Consider the following 17874-nt stretch of genomic DNA (forward strand, 5'->3'; position numbering starts at 1 on the left):
GCACCATCTACTTTAGGCCACCGGCGTCCTCTTGAATATCAGGGGGTGCCCGGCCTTGGGCTCCCCCTCGCGTGGATCTTAAAAGCCGGGACAAGTAAGTAGACATGGTGAGCCTCCATGTTCCAAGGGATCAGCCTGAAAAGGAGTAAAGAGGAGACACGGGGGAAACCAGTCCTTCCAATGACTGGCCCCGCCTCTATTGTCTAGAAAGGCCTTTTATACCTTTTTGATTGTACGTAGAGATCAATGGGTAATACAAAATTATGTAGTGTTAGCTCAGACTCTTTCCGTATATCTTTTTGTATACGAAAGGTCTCAGGTGATTTATATTATCTTCTGGCCGAGAGGCTTTCTAACACTTTTTGGCTCTCCTCCTTAATGAATGTTAATTTTGTTTCCCCTGAAATGTTTTTCTTTAATCTGCATCTCCTTAAAGCACTAAAGTTACATCTCTATAGAACAAAGGCGCAGTAGGTTATAACCAAGAAGGTACTTGACTCAAAGATCTAATGTTGCTAATACCAGGTCTACTACTTGTTTTTCTATATACCAACTATATCTAAAAATAAAGGATATGAAAATTTGGCAGCAAGTATTGGCTCAACAAATGAAACCTTTAATCAGTCCTAATGATTTTTACTCCATGGAAGCCCCTACATTCCTAGGATGTTTTAAGCTTCCTGTGCCTCCTGCAGTCAGGAGGCCTCAATCAATCAATTGCGCAGCTGTATGAGTCCTGCAGGCAGGCTAAAAAGCCATCAGAGGGGTTTTTGGATTCAAACACCCTTTCAAATGCAGAAGACTAAAGCCTTGAGATGACTTTTTCCAGGCAGGCTTATTCTTGTTTTTTGGGATACACGCTCAGGAAATACAGGGGGAAAACCTGAGATCTGACTGGACCTTACCCATCAGATCTCTACCGCATGACCTTGTCACAGGTGGGATTCCTCATGCTGGCTCCCGGCAGAGTGGGTTGCCATTTCCTTCTCCAGGAGATCTTCCCAACCCAGGAATCGAACCCAGGTCTCCCGCATTGTAGGCAGAGGCTTTACTGTCTGAGCTACCAGGGAAGTCATAATAGGCACTAAAATAGTTATGAAGAAATGAATGGCTCAGACAATTCTATTTTGTGTTTAATAGTCTTTGGATCCAAGGTGTTCAGGTAAAAGTTTTTGTATCCATTTGTAAGCATTTATTCAACTCTGCCTGGAAATAGGAGTGGGAAGGCATTAATACACTGGTTTGTATGAAGACCAGATCACAGGAGGACAAGACTGGAAGCAGGGAAATGCGTTCAGAGGATGTTGTGTTCCAAGTGAGACAGTAGATTGGACTAGGTAATGGTGGTAGGAATGGAGAGGTGGTTGCATTTGATGGATTTGGCTGTAGAAGATGTGGATGACTGAAGAAACAAAGTGAAACTTGCTGAGGATGGTTTAAGTGAGGGTAGATATGGGGGGATCAAGAGTTCCATTTTGTACATGTTTGCAATGCCTTGTAGACATCTAAGTGGAGATACTAAAGAAGCAATTGGTTAGCAGGGAGAGATCCAAACTGGAAATACATATTTGGGAGTTATCTTCATATTTAAAGCCATGAAACTGATCAAGTCCTCCAAGGAGTGTGTGGAGAGATGCCCTAAACTCTCCAGGGAACACTAACATCCGAGACCGGACTGAGCACAGCCAGTGAAGTACGAGAACTAAAATTACGTACGTTACCTGAGAAGCCAGAGGAAACACGTGTGAGGTTTAAGCGAGATGCTAGGTATCCCGGATTCAACAGCAAATACGGAAAACAAAACACAAAGTAGCCGGCCGGCTCGCTGCAGCCCTGACCAATCGCATCAGCATCCGCCCAATCCACCCCCCCACCCCGCCCGCTCCGGGCAGCTCCGCCTCCGCCCTTCCGCCTTCCCGGGAGCCTCTAGGCCGACGCCTGGCGGTCTCCTTGTCTGCAAGCGGAGGTATCGTCTGCGCTGAGACCAGTTTTCTGGCATTCGCGTCGCGTCCCTGAAGCTAGAGACTGGAGGGGCGTCGGCGGCCGACATGACCCAGGCGGAGAAGGGAGAGGCGGAGAACGGGAAGGAGAAGGGCGGGGAGAAGGAGAAGGAGCAGCGCGGGGTGAAGCGACCTATCGTGCCCGCGCTGGTGCCGGAGTCGCTGCAGGAGGTGAGGCGGCGGGGGCGGGCCTCGGACTCGGCTTCCGGGCCGGGCGGGGCCGGCGGAGCTGGGCGAGGGGAGGAGACTGGCGAGCGACCCGAGGCTTCGGGCCCTCACCCGGGTGGGTGGTGCAAGGCGGTCATTTCCCGTTCGCTCCGAGGGCACTGGGCAGATGGCCCGGTCACTGCGTCCCCGCCGGTCCCACCCACCAACTGCTGTACGAGCCCCTTCCGGACCGTGAGACCAGGACAGGGCTGTCACTTTACTGTCATAGGTTGAGGGAGCAGACTGGATGGTGGGTAGGGGCCATGACAGTTCCCACTCTCTAGGGTTCTCCCACTTGGAGAGGGGGAGGCGGGAGGAGAAAGCTCCAGTTGAGTTGGGGCAGTAGGTAACAAGGCCTGATGTGGGGTGGCTAGTGCAGAGCACCATTGTTGTTCAGTCGCTAAGTCGTGTCCGATTCTTTGCAACCGCATGGACTGCAGCACACCAGGCCTCCTTGTCCTTCGCTGTCTCCCGGAGTTTGCTCAAAATCAGGTGCATTGAGTTGGTGATGCCATCCAACCATCTCCTCCTCTGTCATCCTCTTCTCCTTTCTTCAGTCTTTACCAGCATCAGGGTCTTTTCCAGTGAGTCGGCCCTTCACATCAGGTGGCCAAAGTATTGGAGCTTCAGTATCAGTGCCTTCAATGAATATTCAGGGTTGATTTCCTTTAGGATTGACTGGTTTGATCTGGCAGTCCAAGGGACTTTCAAGAGTCTTCTCAAGCACCACAGTTCAAAAGCATAAATTCTTCAGTGCTCAGCTTTCTTTATGGTCCAACTCTCAAATGCATGCCTAACTACTGGAAAAACCATAGCTTTGACTATATGGACCTTTGTTGTCCAACCAAAAGTGATGTCTCTGCTTTTTAACATGCTCTTTAGGTTAGTCATAGCTTTTCTTCCAAGGAGCAAGCAAGCGTCTTTTAATTCCATGGCAGCAGTCACCGTCTGCAGTGATGCTGAAGCCCAAGAAAATAAAGTCTGTCACTTTTTTTATTTTTTTTGCCATCTATTTGTGCAGCTGACACCTAGACAAAGACCTAAAGGATATTTAGGAGTTAGCCATGGGGAGTGTGAGGACAGGAGAACATTGTGGAGGAGACCTGGGCCAAGAGAGCCTAGGAAAGCGTTGGAGGTGAGAATATCTGGAATCAGGGAAGAAGAGAGAGCAAGAAATGAGACTGGAGATCTTAAGAGGGGTGTCATCATGAGAGTGGTATAAGGCAGAGCCTGGCCTCTTCTGAAGGGGAACTTTGGAAGAGCTAGCCAGACTCTGAGCTGCATGATCAACTCTTTTAATCCTCATAGTAGCTCTCTGAGGCAGGAACTTCAGTCAGAGCCAAGAAGTGGCACAGTCTGAATTTGAAGCTGTATCTGTTAAACCAGAGCCTGGGCCCTTAACCACTGTTGGAATATTTGTTTAACATCAGTCGGTCATATAGCATCTTTTGGTTTTTCCATATCCTCTGTGGCACCTCTACTGTTATTTGCTAAATGCCTTTTTTTTTTTTTCCCTTCTGAATCTTTTCTTAAGCAATAGTGTCCAGGAAATGATATGTAGGATTCACTGGCTAGTTACTCTAATATGTTAAAATAAATATGTAATTAATAAAAAGTCCTTGTCCAGACTTTGAAAAACTGTATTTACTACTCCCAGAGCTTCCCAATCAGTGTCCTGCAGCCTGTGGGCCATTGATGGGGTACAGGTGTCCCCGAGAGCAGGCTTCCCAGATAACTCATTGGTAAAGAATCCGCCTGCCAAGCACAAGATGCCAGTTTGATCCCTGGGTCTGGAAGATCCCCTGGAGAAGGAAATGGCAACCCACTCCAGTATTCTTGCCTGGGAAACCCCGTGGACAGAGGAGCCTGGGGGACTACAATCCATGGGATTGCGGAAGAGTCAGACACGATTTAGCAACTAATCCATCACCACCCTGTCCCAGATGGCAAGCAGCCTCGTTGGTTTAACTCAGTCGCCTAGGTATATGTTGTCTGCCATAACACACAGAAGCTTGAGGAGTCTGCTGCATAGCACCAGGCCTTGTGAGAATGGTGCCATCACCATTCAACAGATGACCTCTGTGTTATGCACTGGGCATAGAATAGTGAACAAGACAGTAACAGTCCCCTCTTACATGAAGGTTTTGTCTTCTGGGAGAGCAATCAATAAATCATTGTAAGAATGACAAGTGTCATGAAAAGGAGGGGTGCCATAAGATTTTATTACAGCAGGACAAACACACCTGGTCTAATGCCATTTAACATAAGACCTGAAGGGAAGAGTAAGATTTAAAAGGGAGAAAGAACATTGCAGACAAAGGGAAGTGCCTTTGTGCAGGCCTGAAGGTCAGCACTGTAAGCTGAGAAATCAGGAGAAATCTGGATTCGGAAGACCACAGAGACTGAGAAGGAAGTAGTTCTAGAGTAAAGCTAGAGAAATAAGCAGGGTCCTGGTCTTGGAGGTTCTGAACTGTATCTTATCAACAAGTTACAGAAATGTTTCGAAACGGGGCAGGCCAGGAAGACACAACTGAAGCCAACGGGTGGAACGGAGTAGGTGCTGGCTGCGGAGTCGTGCTGGAAAGGCCATTCTCAGCGGAGGCATCCATTTGTCAGAAGGACTGTTGGAGTCTCTCTGAGTTCCCCACTGAGTCCCTCAGCGTGTTTCCATGGTAACGGTTCCCCGGTCACTCAGGTTATATTCTTCTCCATTGAGAATTATGGCTGTAAAAGCCCACTGTCTTGATTTGTGCTCCTTTGTCAGTCCTTGTTGACTGTCTCCCAAGAACGGGTGGAGAAAGGCAGACATACGAGGATAGAATTGTGAACTCTGGCCTTTTAACTCCAAACTCTTACTAGATCAGGTAAATAGCACAGAGTCAATAAGGGTAAAGTATTTAAAAAACAGTGACCAAAATACAGTTTATGCTCATTCTCGAAAGTGGTTCCTGTATTGAGCCTTACTTTCCAGCATTAGAAAACAGTGATTCTGTTCTAATACTCCATTTCTTCCCTCACGTACTCAACCAATGTTGTCACAGCTGAGCGATGATACTGATTACCTCAGGAGCTTTTGTAAATTGCTGATTCCTAGGCTGTCTCTCCCAGGAGATTCTGAATCAGAAAGTTCCTACTGAAGCCTTAGGGTCTTTTTATTTGTTTTTTAAACGAGGATCTTTAGGTGTTCGGATTTAGGGAACCCAACACTTGACGAGTCATAGTATTCCCCACACTCTTATTCCTTATTTAACTGTCTTCTTTAGTAAATGGAAAGTTCTCTAGTGGCTGGGACTTTGTCCTTGTCAGCATTGTACCTGTACTGCTTGGCACAGAAACACCTTCAAATCATAGCTTGATTTGCACTGGGTGCTTGAAGTGAAGATGCTCAGTCGTGTCCGACTCTTTGTGACCCCGTGGACTGTAGCCTACCAGGCTTCTCTGTCCATGGGATTCTCCAGGCAAGAGTACTGGAGTGGGTTGCCATTTCCTTGGATTTCATTCATTTAAGCAAAGATTTGTTGACCTTTGTGCCATGAGTCAGATCCTCAAAACACAGATACAAAATGAGTTTGATAGTCATTACAGGAAGCTAGCTTCTTTGAGTCTGTTACCATCTATATTATTTTCTAAAGTCACACTCCTTTGTTTTATATTTACAGCAAATCCAGAGCAACTTCATTGTTGTCATACATCCAGGTTCCACAACTCTGAGAATTGGTCGAGCCACAGACACACTTCCTGCCAGCATTCCTCACGTCATTGCACGAAGACACAAGCAACAGGGGCAGCCACTGTACAAGGACAGCTGGCTGCTGAGAGAGGGACTAAACGTAAGTTAGGATGAGGACCTGGAGGGGGTTCCTTGGCAGTCCAGGAGTCAAGACTGCTTTTGCTGCCAAGGGGCCAAGTTCAGCCCCTGGTCAGGGAACTAAGATCCCGCAAGTCACACTGTGTGGACAAAAAAAACAGCACACACATACAAAATGTAGGACCTGGAGAGAAAGCCCAAGGTTGTCGCCTTGGGAGGGCTTAGATACTCAATGTATGGCGTCATCTTGAACAACATCTTCATAGCTTTAATGTATCTTAAAATAATGACATTGTTCAGGGTTACAAATATAATTTTTTTATCAGAGCTAGGAATTTTAGATTGTGTAGAAATAATTGTAACAAAAGAAAATTAATTTTTATAACCCATCAGGAAGAATTGGGTATTGAAGAAGGTGATTTTTAGTGGAGGATACAGAATTGTCAGTTTCTTAAAATGATGCATCCAGGTGTCTGTTAACTGGCTGCCGTATTTTTTCTTCCAGATATTTAGAGTTTATATTGAGCTTATTTTTTCAATCTGTAACGAATTGAATTCCTCCAATAAGCACTTGTTATAATCTTAGGTTAAATCATAATTTTAAGGCAAAAAATAATATGTTCTTGGGGTCATTTACTTAGGATGCAGCAAATGTCCTATTTTGCAGGTGATAATTAACAGGAAAATTTTTCATGATAGGTATTGAATATGTATATAACATTATAATCCACTTTTAAGCTTTAAATCAAGGATAGTTTTAGGAACTTGCAGTTTCTATAACTCTGATAGTAGGCCTTAGGATTTCATTTTCTAGCATAACTAGCAAACCATCCTTAAGTCCATTTCTAAGCTTAACTATAACTTGACAATGTAAGGGTTTAAAACTCACTTATACCTTTGGATCTTATAATTCTATCTTAGGGACTAAATCTCAGGAGTAAAAATAGAAAGAAAATAAAATAATCTTTTCAAAAGTATTTATGGAATGTTCTTTGCAATATCACAATAACTTGAATACTCATTAACTAAGTGAAATAACACATGTAGGAAAAAATATTGCTATAAAATTGTAAGCATGAAAATTGTACCGATATGTGGAAGAGTCTTGAAATAGTTGGTAAGTTTAAAGTGCGCTATGCTCTGATATTAAGTCAAAAGTCCCTTGAAAGTGAAAGTGAAAGTGAAGTCGCTCAGTTGTGTCCGACTCTTTGTGACCTGTGGACTGTAGCCACCAAGTTCCTCCATCCATGGGATTCTCCAGGCAAGAATACTGGAGTGGGTTGCCATTTCCTTCTCCAGGGAATCTTCCCAACCCAGGGATCGGACCCAGGTCTCCCACATTGCAGGCAGACGCTTTTAACTTCTGCACCACCAGGGGTTATAGATATTTGCAACAGTTGGTTTATGTGATGGTGCTTTTCTGATTTTTTTTTTTTATAAATAATAAAAAGGTTACTTTGAATTCTTAGGGTTAACATATGTGACATAAGTGAAGGACACGCTTGTTGATGAGGGAGCATTTCCTCTTGCTAGATTAAATTAGTATTTTGTCGTTACTTTCTCTTTTTCACTAAATCATTTATACTGTTCATCACTGTTTCTTTTCTGCCAGAAACCTGAAAGTAACGAACAAAGGCAAAATGGCCTTAAAATGGTGGATCAAGCAATATGGTCTAAAAAGATGTCAAATGGTACAAGACGGATTCCTGTGTCCCCTGAGCAGGTTGGGTCTCACTCAGCTCTTTCTTCAGATTCATCCCTTGACCAGTGCTATTATGTCATAACCATTCGTGTGCTCTCCCTATTTCATTATGCAAATTAGTAAAGATGGGATTTTCTTTAAAAAGGAAAGAAAAGCATTTATAACCACCTGCAGAATGCCTAAATTGGTGTTACAAATGTCTAGGCATGCCAGTTTGTAAGGTAGCGTTTCTTATGTCAAGTTGATGAAAATTTGGTTTGCCTGAGAGTCTTGAGTGTATTATTCCAGCATCTTGATGAGAAGCTGCATTCTTACTACGTTTGTCCTTTTAGTGTGATAAACCAGTACTGCTGGGGATGGACATGAGTCTATGTCCAAAAAGTTCCTTCAGTTTTTAAGTAAAAGTAAGAGACAAAGTTTTCATTTTTACCAAGAACTTTATTGAACAATGTGTTCACTGTTTTGTTCCACTGCCTTCTACTGCTTTTCAGGCAACTTCATAATTCTGTCTTCCCAAAACTTTTTATCTTTTTGAGCAAAGAACTGTTCCAAGAACCGTTCCAAGCCTTTTACAGACTTCCAGGGATCTGAAATTTTTTCCACTAAAATTTTTGTGAATAAAATAAATGGAAATAGAAAGGTACGGTGTCTGGTGAAAACAGTGGATGAATCAGAAATTCCCATCCAAGCTATAGTAGTTTTTCCATAGAGACAAACATGTGGTTTTACGTTAACCTGATGGAAGATTATGCATTTTCTGTTGACTAATTCTGGATGCTTTTCAACGAGTGCTTCTTTCAGTTGGTCTAATTGGTGTTGGAATGAATCATTTGGTTTTCCAGGAGACCATAATACAGGACTCCCTTTCAATCCCACATCAAAGCAATTAACATAACCTAGCTGATACTAATATTACTCATTGCTTGATTGGGATATTTTCAGTATGTTGGCTATCTCTTGCATGGTATAATGTTGATTATTCTCAAGTAATGTCTCGATTTGATCACTGTCAACTCCACTGGTCTACTGGACCAGGGAGCATTGTCCAGTGAGAAATCTCCAGTGCGAAACTTTGCAAACCACTTTAGACACATTTGATAAATCACAGCACCTTCTCCATATTACTGCACATATCTTTCTTTGCATTTCAGTTGCATTTTTACCTTTTTTGAAATAACAAAGCATACTATGCAGAAAATGTTGCCCTTTTCCCCCCATCATCAATATTAAGATGGCTACACAAAAATTCACCCGTTTTGACAAGTTTTTGTTTTAAATACACACTGATGTTACAGCTATCACAACATAATCTAACAGTTGTTTTGAATAAAGCTAAAGACAGCTAACTGCTACTTGAGCCATCTTACAGAAAAAACCAAATGAACTATTTGGTTAACCAAATATATAAATTTATATTCAAGTTTCAGCAGAGTGCAATATTCATTTTAGACTGGCTGTGAATCACAGCCTGAGTATTAACATGATGGGAATAATCAAGGTTGTGGAAAAGGGCAGGAGAATCCACTTGTGACCAATCCCTATTTTGTCACCGATCTTGGATTCGTTATTAAAATTTGCTGCTGTATCTATTCTGTGAGAGAGGAGAAGAGGGCAGCCCCTTTTTTTCTTGCGTAGACTCAGAGAATTTTCTGATGTGCATTTGTTTCAGGCACGTTCCTACAACAAGCAGATGCGACCCGCGATTTTAGATCACTGCTCTGGAAATAAATGGACAAACACATCTCATCACCCTGAGTTTTTGGTGGGAGAAGAGGTAGGAGACTTGTTTACAGTGAAATGAAAGAAGAAAACGGAGGTCCTATTTATAAAATTAATGTGCTTTGCCACCCAGTTCTGGTTGTTCCCAAGCATTCTGTAATCTTACCCTGAGAAACAGATAGTCACACTGGCTCCTGAGATATTAGACACTCCACTCTCAAATGAGAACAGTCAGCAAATGTTAATGATAACTTCTGGCCTTTGGTTTTCAATGTGAATCTGGGAAACACTGAGAGAAGAGTTCTAACAATGTATTCATCTCCCCATCGTTTCCAGGCACTGTATGTTAATCCTTTGGACTGTTATAATATTCACTGGCCTATCAGAAGAGGTCAGTTAAATATTCACCCAGGACCTGGGGGCTCTCTTACAGCTGTTCTGGCTGACATTGAAGTAATATGGTCTCATGCAATACAAAAATACTTGGAAATCCCGCTGAAAGATTTAAAGGTAAACAAATTCCCAGTTACTGGATTGTCTTTAGAGATTCTTGGTCAATAAAGCACACCATTCTTTGTAAGACAGTGTCCTTGAAGCCGTCTTCACTTTAAGGTGTTAAGAATATCCTTTTTTCCTTCACTAAATTCCCATCTGGTGCTTTCTTTTTTTTCCTCATTTTGTTTGGTTCTTGGTATTTCTATTGCTCTGCAATCAGCAAACTTGCTCCTGTTTATACATTCTCTCTGGACCTTTTTCAGACATATCAGTTGTCATATTTTTTCATTTTACAAGTTTTAAATAATTCAAAAGGAAAAGTCCACAAAACTTCAACTTTTTTTTAAATATAAAACCTAAAAGATAGCAGAGAGCTTTGAGCTTTTACTTTGGGCCTCTAGCCATTGCTGCTGCTGCTTTAGAGACAATCCTCTCTGAGGACAGGTGTGGTGAAATTTGTTTTGACCTGACTTGAATATTAACCATTTTATCTTTTTCTCATTTGTTCTTCTTTTTAGTATTATAGATGTATCTTGTTAATTCCTGATATCTATAATAAACAGCATGTGAAAGAATTAGTGAATATGATCCTAATGAAGATGGGTTTTTCAGGTATGTCTGTTATTCCAGGGAAACTTGCCTGAAATGAGATTGTTTTGTTTTTTCCTGACACAGTTGATTTAATTCACTGCTTGACTGAAATGCTTATTCTGGGAGGGTCAGTGATGCTTGCCTGGGGGTTCCTAGACTTTAATTAGATATCTGTTACAGGGTCTCTCCTGCTCCGCTGCTGATCACCGCTCTGCCTTTTGTCTTTCAGGGATTGTGGTCCATCAGGAGTCTGTGTGCGCCACCTTTGGAAGTGGCTTGAGCAGCACATGTGTTGTAGACGTTGGAGACCAGAAGACAAGCGTGTGCTGTGTGGAGGATGGAGTCTCTCATCGGAACACTCGGTGAGGAGCTTGGGAGGAGGTATTCTCTGCTGCTGCTTCCTTTACAGCCTATTCAACTAAAAGCACCTTGAGTTAGAGAAGTTTTTTAGGAATTATATGTAGCCCACCAGGCTCCTCTGTCCATGTGATTCTCCAGGCAAGAATACTGGAGTGGGTTGCTATTTCCTTCTCCAGGGGATCTTCCCAACCCAGGGATCGATCCCAGGTCTCCCGCATTGTGGGCAGACACTTTTTGACCTCTGAGCCATCAGGGAAGCCTCTGATGCCTAGGAATTATATATTCACATTTTTTTTATGAAGCCAGCGAGATTGTGGAAGTGCAGATTTGAACAAGGCTACATACTGGTGATTCTAGGCTATAACAAGGCTATAAACTGGTTCCGTTGGAACCCTCTGATATGAGCCCAGGCTTCCTGGGTAGCTCAGTGGTAAAGAACCTACCTGCCAATGCAGGAGACACAGGTTCAGTTCCTGGGTCAGGAAGATGCCCTGGTAAAGGAAATAGCAACCCGTGCTAGTTTTCTCACCTGGGGAATGCCATGGACAGAGGAGCCTGGCAGGCTACAGGCTATGGGACCGCAGAGAGTTGGGACACGACTTAAGAACTAAAAACAACAGCAGTGTGAGCTCACATCATTGAGTTCATGGAAGCCCTAGTGTGTGGTGTGTGCTTTCCCCTAGGAGAAGTGTGTACATTAGCTCTGTGTCTCTCACTGGTGTGGCAGTCACACTCATAGCAAAGCTTTTTTTAAATTATTTATTTATTTATCAGGCTGTTCTGGGTCTTAGTTGTAGCATGTGGGATCTAGCTCCCTGACCAGGGATCGAACCTGGGCCCCCTGCACCGGGAGCTCAGAGTCTTAGCCACTGGACTACCAGGGAAGTCCCCACAGCAAAGCTTTATATAGGCAAGTCATTTAGGAGACAGTAGGTTTTTAGGTCTAAATTGTCTAGCTAACATTTTAAATATTTGCTTTTCTCTCTCTTTTTTTTTTGGCCACACTGCATAGCTTGCAGGATCTCAGTTCCCCGACCAGGGATTGAACCTAGGCCACCGCAGTGAAAGCTCAGAATCCTACCCACTAGGCCACCAGGGTCTCCTGAGTATTTGCTTTTCTTGTCAGGTTATTTTTGATGAGTGAAGAGTAACTTCGTGGTGGTCCAGTCCCTTCATTACATTATCACTGACAGAAGAATTAATAAAGTAACTAGCCTGAGCAGGTTTGCAGCTTGCTTATCTGAGACAAGCCCAGCACAGGTGAGCATGCCAGGTAGTGCAGATAACCAGTTCTCTGCAGTGTTTTGTGCTTCTAGGATGGCTTCTTCAGGCTGATTTTATTCTTCCTGTCACTCACATAGGTAGTTTTGACTTCTAAGGCATAGAAGCAAACTTAGAAGAGGGTCTAAGCAGTCCTTGAGAAAAGTTAAGCTGTTACCTCCTAGGTTACAGTGCATTCTCAAACCCTGATCGAGTTGTTTGAGCCCCTCCATTTGTATTACTTAATGCCATTGCTTCTTGAAGTATAGAGAGAACACTGGACCCCAGGTCTTCTACCACTGAAATGGCACAGCAGTGATCCCTCCAGATGGTAGAAATGTTCAGTTAGTGGCTAGTAGCCTCAGAGTTTTTCTCCCACAAGAGACATTTGTCTTATGATGTTATTCCCTGTCGTCTCTATATGCCGGTAAGCGTAGAGAGGCAAACAGCTGTCATATGCTATACATATAGACTTGGCAATGAGCTGGACTTAATGTGTATTCTGTCTCAGATTTTTTTGCAAGTAGCATTTTTTACTTCTTGATGCTCACCACTGGTTTTTTCTAGTTTCCTTCTCTCTCCCTTACATCCATTCTGTCCTTTCATTCTTTAACTTATCCTTACAACATTTCTTGAAACTCGCTGTTTCGCTGTGCCTAATTGAGTTTTTGGAACACCCTTTGCATCTTTTTAGCTGCCCTTTTCTCTTAACTCCAGGCTCTGTCTGGCATATGGTGGATCTGATGTGTCAAGATGCTTTTACTGGCTGATGCAGCGAGCTGGTTTCCCTTACAGAGAATGCCAGTTAACAAATAAAATGGATTGCCTTCTTCTGCAGCACCTTAAAGAAACTTTTTGTCATTTGGATCAGGTGGGAGCAAAATCAAAATTGCTGATTATTTTTGTTTTCAGGAAAAATTGAAGATATTTAAGGATAATTAAAAAATTAACAGTACTGTGCTACCCGTTCAACCCAAGTTGATAAAATCTTGAGGCTGAAGCTCTTAAGAAGTGAGAGATTTTTGGTAAGACCCATACAGAAGTATCTCATACTCAGGAAAACACAGCTAGTATTTTTTTAAGAGAGTAGATTTCTCTCTTCTTAGGATCTATGATCATTCTAAGGATAAAGATTAACCTTTAGATGTAATGAACAGTAGCAGGTAAATACATAGTTACAGACAGTTAATAAAATGGTATCATTTGAAGTACTTTCTTACTATTGTGAACAGTCAGCATTTAATCATTGCTGTATATGAATTGCTACCTTTTTATACTGTTTGTTTTAGACTTTTTAAAAAACCTTGTTCGAGTAATAAAATTCTGAGTAAAAATTTTTTTGAGAAATGTAGAACAGGGTAACATTTCCCAGTTATTGAGGGAATTTGCTTGTTGGTTTGGACATTGTTTGTATTTGTATATAATGATAATGAAAGAAGCCAGAAATTCAGGTGGTGGCAATTTCAGAAATGTTGAAAGAGAAACAAGGTACAGTTGAAGTCCTTTTTTTTAAATTCCAGTGGAAGTGGTAGAAAGTTGTAGGGCAACCCTTTCGTGGGTGAGATTTAGACCACAGAGAGGCTTGTCATTTGTAGAGTTTGTGTGCACTTTTCCTGATTGACTGACAGCATCTTTCCCCGGATTCAGGACATCTCTGGGCTTCAGGACCATGAGTTTCAGATTCGACATCCAGATTCCCCTGCCCTTCTTTACCAGTTTCGACTGGGAGATGAAAAACTCCAGGTAACATGTGGGTGTGTATTTCCCATGGGTAGAAAGAAAGGCAGCCAGGTTTAGTCAGACTGAGAGAATGTGTATTTGCTGGAAACCTCATGAAGTCAGAATGCCAACTGGGTGTAAATTAGCTGCTAGCCCAACATTTAAACCACTGATAGAGTATAGATCAGAAGAAAGCTGAGCCATCTCTTTAATTAGGCGCCGTGTGAGGAGTTGCTATTTAGAGAGAGGCACCATTCTAGGAAATTACAAATTAGTTTACTAGGCACTTATTTTGCATCCACTTTGAGATTTCTCTCTCAGGTGTATTATCACCCATTCAGTTTGATGATGAAGCCCATTACACACTGAGGAAATAATGCTCCTTCCAAAAGAGAATGCTCACTCAATCCGACTTACAGGATTTGACCTGCCAGTTTTGTTTTTGGAAGAACACAGTTTGTTTAACGGGTCAGTTTTTTCAGGAGGCAGTAGCCTTGATTGGTCATTCTTTTTTTTCCCTGCACAGGCTCCAATGGCTTTGTTTTATCCAGCAACTTTTGGAATCGTTGGACAGAAAATGACAACTTTACAGCACAGATCCCAGGGTGACCCTGAGGATCCTCACGATGAACAGTACCTGCTGGCCACGCAGAGCAAGCAGGAACAGGTCTGTGGTAATTCAGGGTGAGAGGAGATAGTTTTGTGCCTGAGAGAGAAGTTTGCCCACACTTCATGGATCGTTGCAATGACTGCAGTCTGACAGTATGGTAAAGCTAATACTACTTTTAGGACCATAGATGAAGTCTACATTTAAAATCCAGATGGGAGATTTCTTTGTTCAGCAACATGTATTTTCAGAATACTACTCCACACATGTGAAAGTTAATTTAATGATGATGCTTCCCTTTGGTGTGTATTATTTCTGAACTTTTCCTCTTTTGAATATTTTTCCAGTAGTAGTTTCAGTAAAATCTCACCTATTTTTTTTCTGACCTGTTTTTAAATTATCACATGAAAGGTGGGTAGGCACAGGCAAGGAACTGAATTCCTTCGTCCAGAGCCAATCCTAGTTGTAGGATGTCTGCTGCAGGGGCACAGATTAAAGCTGTTACCTGCCAGTGAAACAGCAGCTCATGACGGAGAGAAGAGGGCTGTAAACCTGCTCTGGTCTTTGTTCCTGTCCCAAAACTGAGCATGAGATTGCTTAGATAAGGTCTGAAAATGAGGACCCATGACAGCCACTGGCCCAAGAATTCCACTGAAATAACTATACTCAAAAGCTCAGGGGGGAATAGTTCATCAACATTTCAGTCTTAAAATCCCGCCAATATTCGGAAAGTCCTGTGGTCTGCCCTGCCAGCCTGGCATTGCCTTGGTTCGGTAGCATGTCCTCGTCTTCTGCACCACCCCACCCAGTGATCCGAGGGCGGGGACTGTGTGCTAGGTTGCATGCTGTGGGGTGTTTCCTGTCTGCGGCACAGGGACAGGCCTTTGTTTTATAGAGTGTCCAGCAGGGGGGTGGGGAGGGGACATCCAGCTGGAGAACACTGACCACTGTCATAGTCGGACCATCCATTAGACTTTCCTTTTGATTGATTTAAAGTCTGCAAAAGCTACTGCTGACCGGAAGTCTGCATCCAAACCCGTTGGATTCGAAGCGGACCTTCGTGGCCAGTCCTCTGACCTTCCAGAAAGACTGCATTCCCAGGAGGTGGATCTGGGACCCTCCCAGGGAGACTGTTTGATGGCTGGCAATGATTCTGAGGAGGCTCTCACCGCACTGATGTCTAGGAAGACTGCCATCTCATTGTTTGAAGGGAAAGCCCTGGGCCTGGATAAAGCCATCCTCCATAGCATAGACTGCTGTTGTAAGCACATCTGGGGAGCTGGGAGCGAGCAGTTCCAGGGTTCAGGCTAGGGTGTAGTTTTATCTTGCAGCATGTTCATTCAAAAACTATGGAGGACCTACTTTGTGCCGCCATTGTCAGGTATTAGAATCTGATTCCTGGCCTTCTTGAACATAGAACCAAGTAACAAAGGCCAAAACAAGTCAAATCACCACATAAAGGCATTCTAAGAAGCAGCCTGTGTACAGGCCAGTGTGACTGGGAAGCAGAGTGAGGCTGTGGGATGCGTGGGTACACACCGCACTGGACTTTGTAGCCCCCTTAGAGGTTGAGGTCCTGATCCTGCGAGTAGCAGGGTTGGGGGCGGGGCATGTGTGGGGACAGCAGCTTGCTCACGTTTTGAGCTTTGCAAGGTTCCTCCGGCTGCATTGTAGCATTGTCGAAGATAGATGGGGGAGAGCACTTTGAGGGGCTCCTGCCATTACCAGCAGATGATGGTGGCTTGGCATAGGGTGGTGGTAGATACAGAGAAAAAGCGTGAAAGGGATTTCACTGTCTTTTCAGCATCTGATGAAACCAAAAAGAAGATGTACAGCTCCATCCTGGTGGTGGGAGGTGGTTTGATGTTTCATAAAGCCCAAGAATTTCTGCAGCACAGAATTCTCAATAAAATGCCACCTTCATTCAGGCGAATTATTGAAAATGTAGATGTGATCACAAGGCCCAAGGTATGTTGTACATGGTGCAGGTCAGACTCTTTTCCGGTGAAACAGCATTATTTGTAGTTGTATGTGGACAGAGAAAATCCTGGGAGGCATGAGGCTGTGTGGGGGCCATTCTCGAGGGCTTGGGGCAAGTAGAAAAATTAACTTTCAGCAGGTCACACAGATGTGGTGGAAGGAGCTCTGGACTCAGGGACTGGATTACTGGCTTTCAGTCCCTGCTGTGTTCTCCAGATTAGCATGACCAACTTCTGACTTTGTCAAAGGATGGGGTGGGCAAGGAGAAGACTGACTGTACTCACACTGTCAACTAGAACAGGTCATTTTCATCTCGTTCATATTGAGAATCTCCTGCTGGTCCCTAGACCAGGTGATCTTCAAGGATCTTTTTGGTTTGAACTGTCATGGAAACCATAAACACAGCAATTTAGAAACAGATTGTGTCTATATTTTATCATTCTCACTGACAGTTCCAGGGAATATTTCTGTTTAATTTTCATTCAGAGGTAGAGGTTATGGGATATATTTATTCCACTCAAATTTCAAAATAAGTTATTTCCTTAGAAATGGTCCGGCCTATAGGGACTATTCGGAGAAGGCAATGGCACCCCACTCCAGTACTCTTGCCTGGAAAATCCCATGGATGGAGGAGTCTGGTAGGCTGCAATTCATGGGGTCACTAAGTTGGGCACGACTGAGTGACTTCACTTTTGCTTTTCACTTTCATGCATTGGAGAAGGAAATGGCAACCCACTCCAGTGTTCTTGCCTGGAGAACACCAGGGACGGGGGAGCCTGGTGGGCTGCCGTCTATGGGGTCACACAGAGTCGGACATGACTGAAGCGACTTAGCAGTAGCAGCAGCATAGGGACTATTAGTGGCATAATAGGAAATAGTGAATAATAGCATCTTCAGTAATAAAAACCGAAAAATTTTCTTGTGAACTGAAATAGAAAATGTCTGTGGCTAGTTCATAGGTCCTGCATGAGTCTGCCCCTAAATTCCAGTAAATGATTAAGTATATATCTTGTCCATTTTCATTGAACTGTCTCTGTCATTTCTTTTCTAGGATATGGATCCCCGGCTGATTGCCTGGAAAGGGGGGGCAGTGTTGGCTTGTTTGGATACCACACAGGAACTGTGGATTTATCAGAGAGAGTGGCAGCGCTTTGGCGTCCGCATGCTACGAGAGCGAGCTGCTTTTGTGTGGTGAAATGGACAGAAAAGTCGCTGTTGGAGACCAGCACCAACCTTGTGGTATAAAAGACTTAGTATAATTTATTGACTTAGGTGCGTTTAAGTTTCATGAAAATAAATGAATCTTAACTTTTTCTTGTTGAACACATTACATTGGTGTAAAAAAATAGCTGCTTTTGTAGTCAGGACATTTGAGAATAAATATGAACTTAGTCTTCCGTGGTGAATTTTCCTGCTCTTCCTCGGG

At 43.3% G+C, this 17874-nt stretch overlaps 1 protein-coding gene across 1 annotated transcript; it reads left to right on the forward strand.

The window, feature by feature from the left end:
* Positions 1-1896: 1896 nt before the first annotated feature.
* ACTR8 (actin related protein 8) lies at positions 1897-17845 on the forward strand. The gene is made up of 13 exons (XM_069561590.1): positions 1897-2171; positions 5867-6037; positions 7628-7738; positions 9387-9491; positions 9773-9946; positions 10450-10543; positions 10752-10884; positions 12860-13013; positions 13790-13885; positions 14388-14528; positions 15465-15729; positions 16273-16436; positions 17500-17845. Exons 1-13 carry the CDS (start codon positions 2049-2051, stop codon positions 17641-17643), a joined length of 1875 nt encoding a protein of 624 aa, XP_069417691.1. The 5' UTR covers positions 1897-2048; the 3' UTR covers positions 17644-17845.
* Positions 17846-17874: the final 29 nt, after the last annotated feature.

The sequence above is a fragment of the Ovis canadensis genome, chromosome 19 (assembly GCF_042477335.2).
Source record: "Ovis canadensis isolate MfBH-ARS-UI-01 breed Bighorn chromosome 19, ARS-UI_OviCan_v2, whole genome shotgun sequence".
Lineage (NCBI taxonomy): Eukaryota > Metazoa > Chordata > Mammalia > Artiodactyla > Bovidae > Ovis > Ovis canadensis.

Coding starts and splice junctions, on each gene's coding strand:
- ACTR8 (XM_069561590.1), top strand. CDS start 2,049: ATGACCCAGGCGGAGAAGGGAGAGGCGGAGAACGGGAAGGAGAAGGGC. Junction 9,492..9,772: donor AGTTTTTGGTGGGAGAAGAG/GTAGGAGACTTG, acceptor CATCGTTTCCAG/GCACTGTATGTTAATCCTTT. Junction 16,437..17,499: donor ATGTGATCACAAGGCCCAAG/GTATGTTGTACA, acceptor TTTCTTTTCTAG/GATATGGATCCCCGGCTGAT.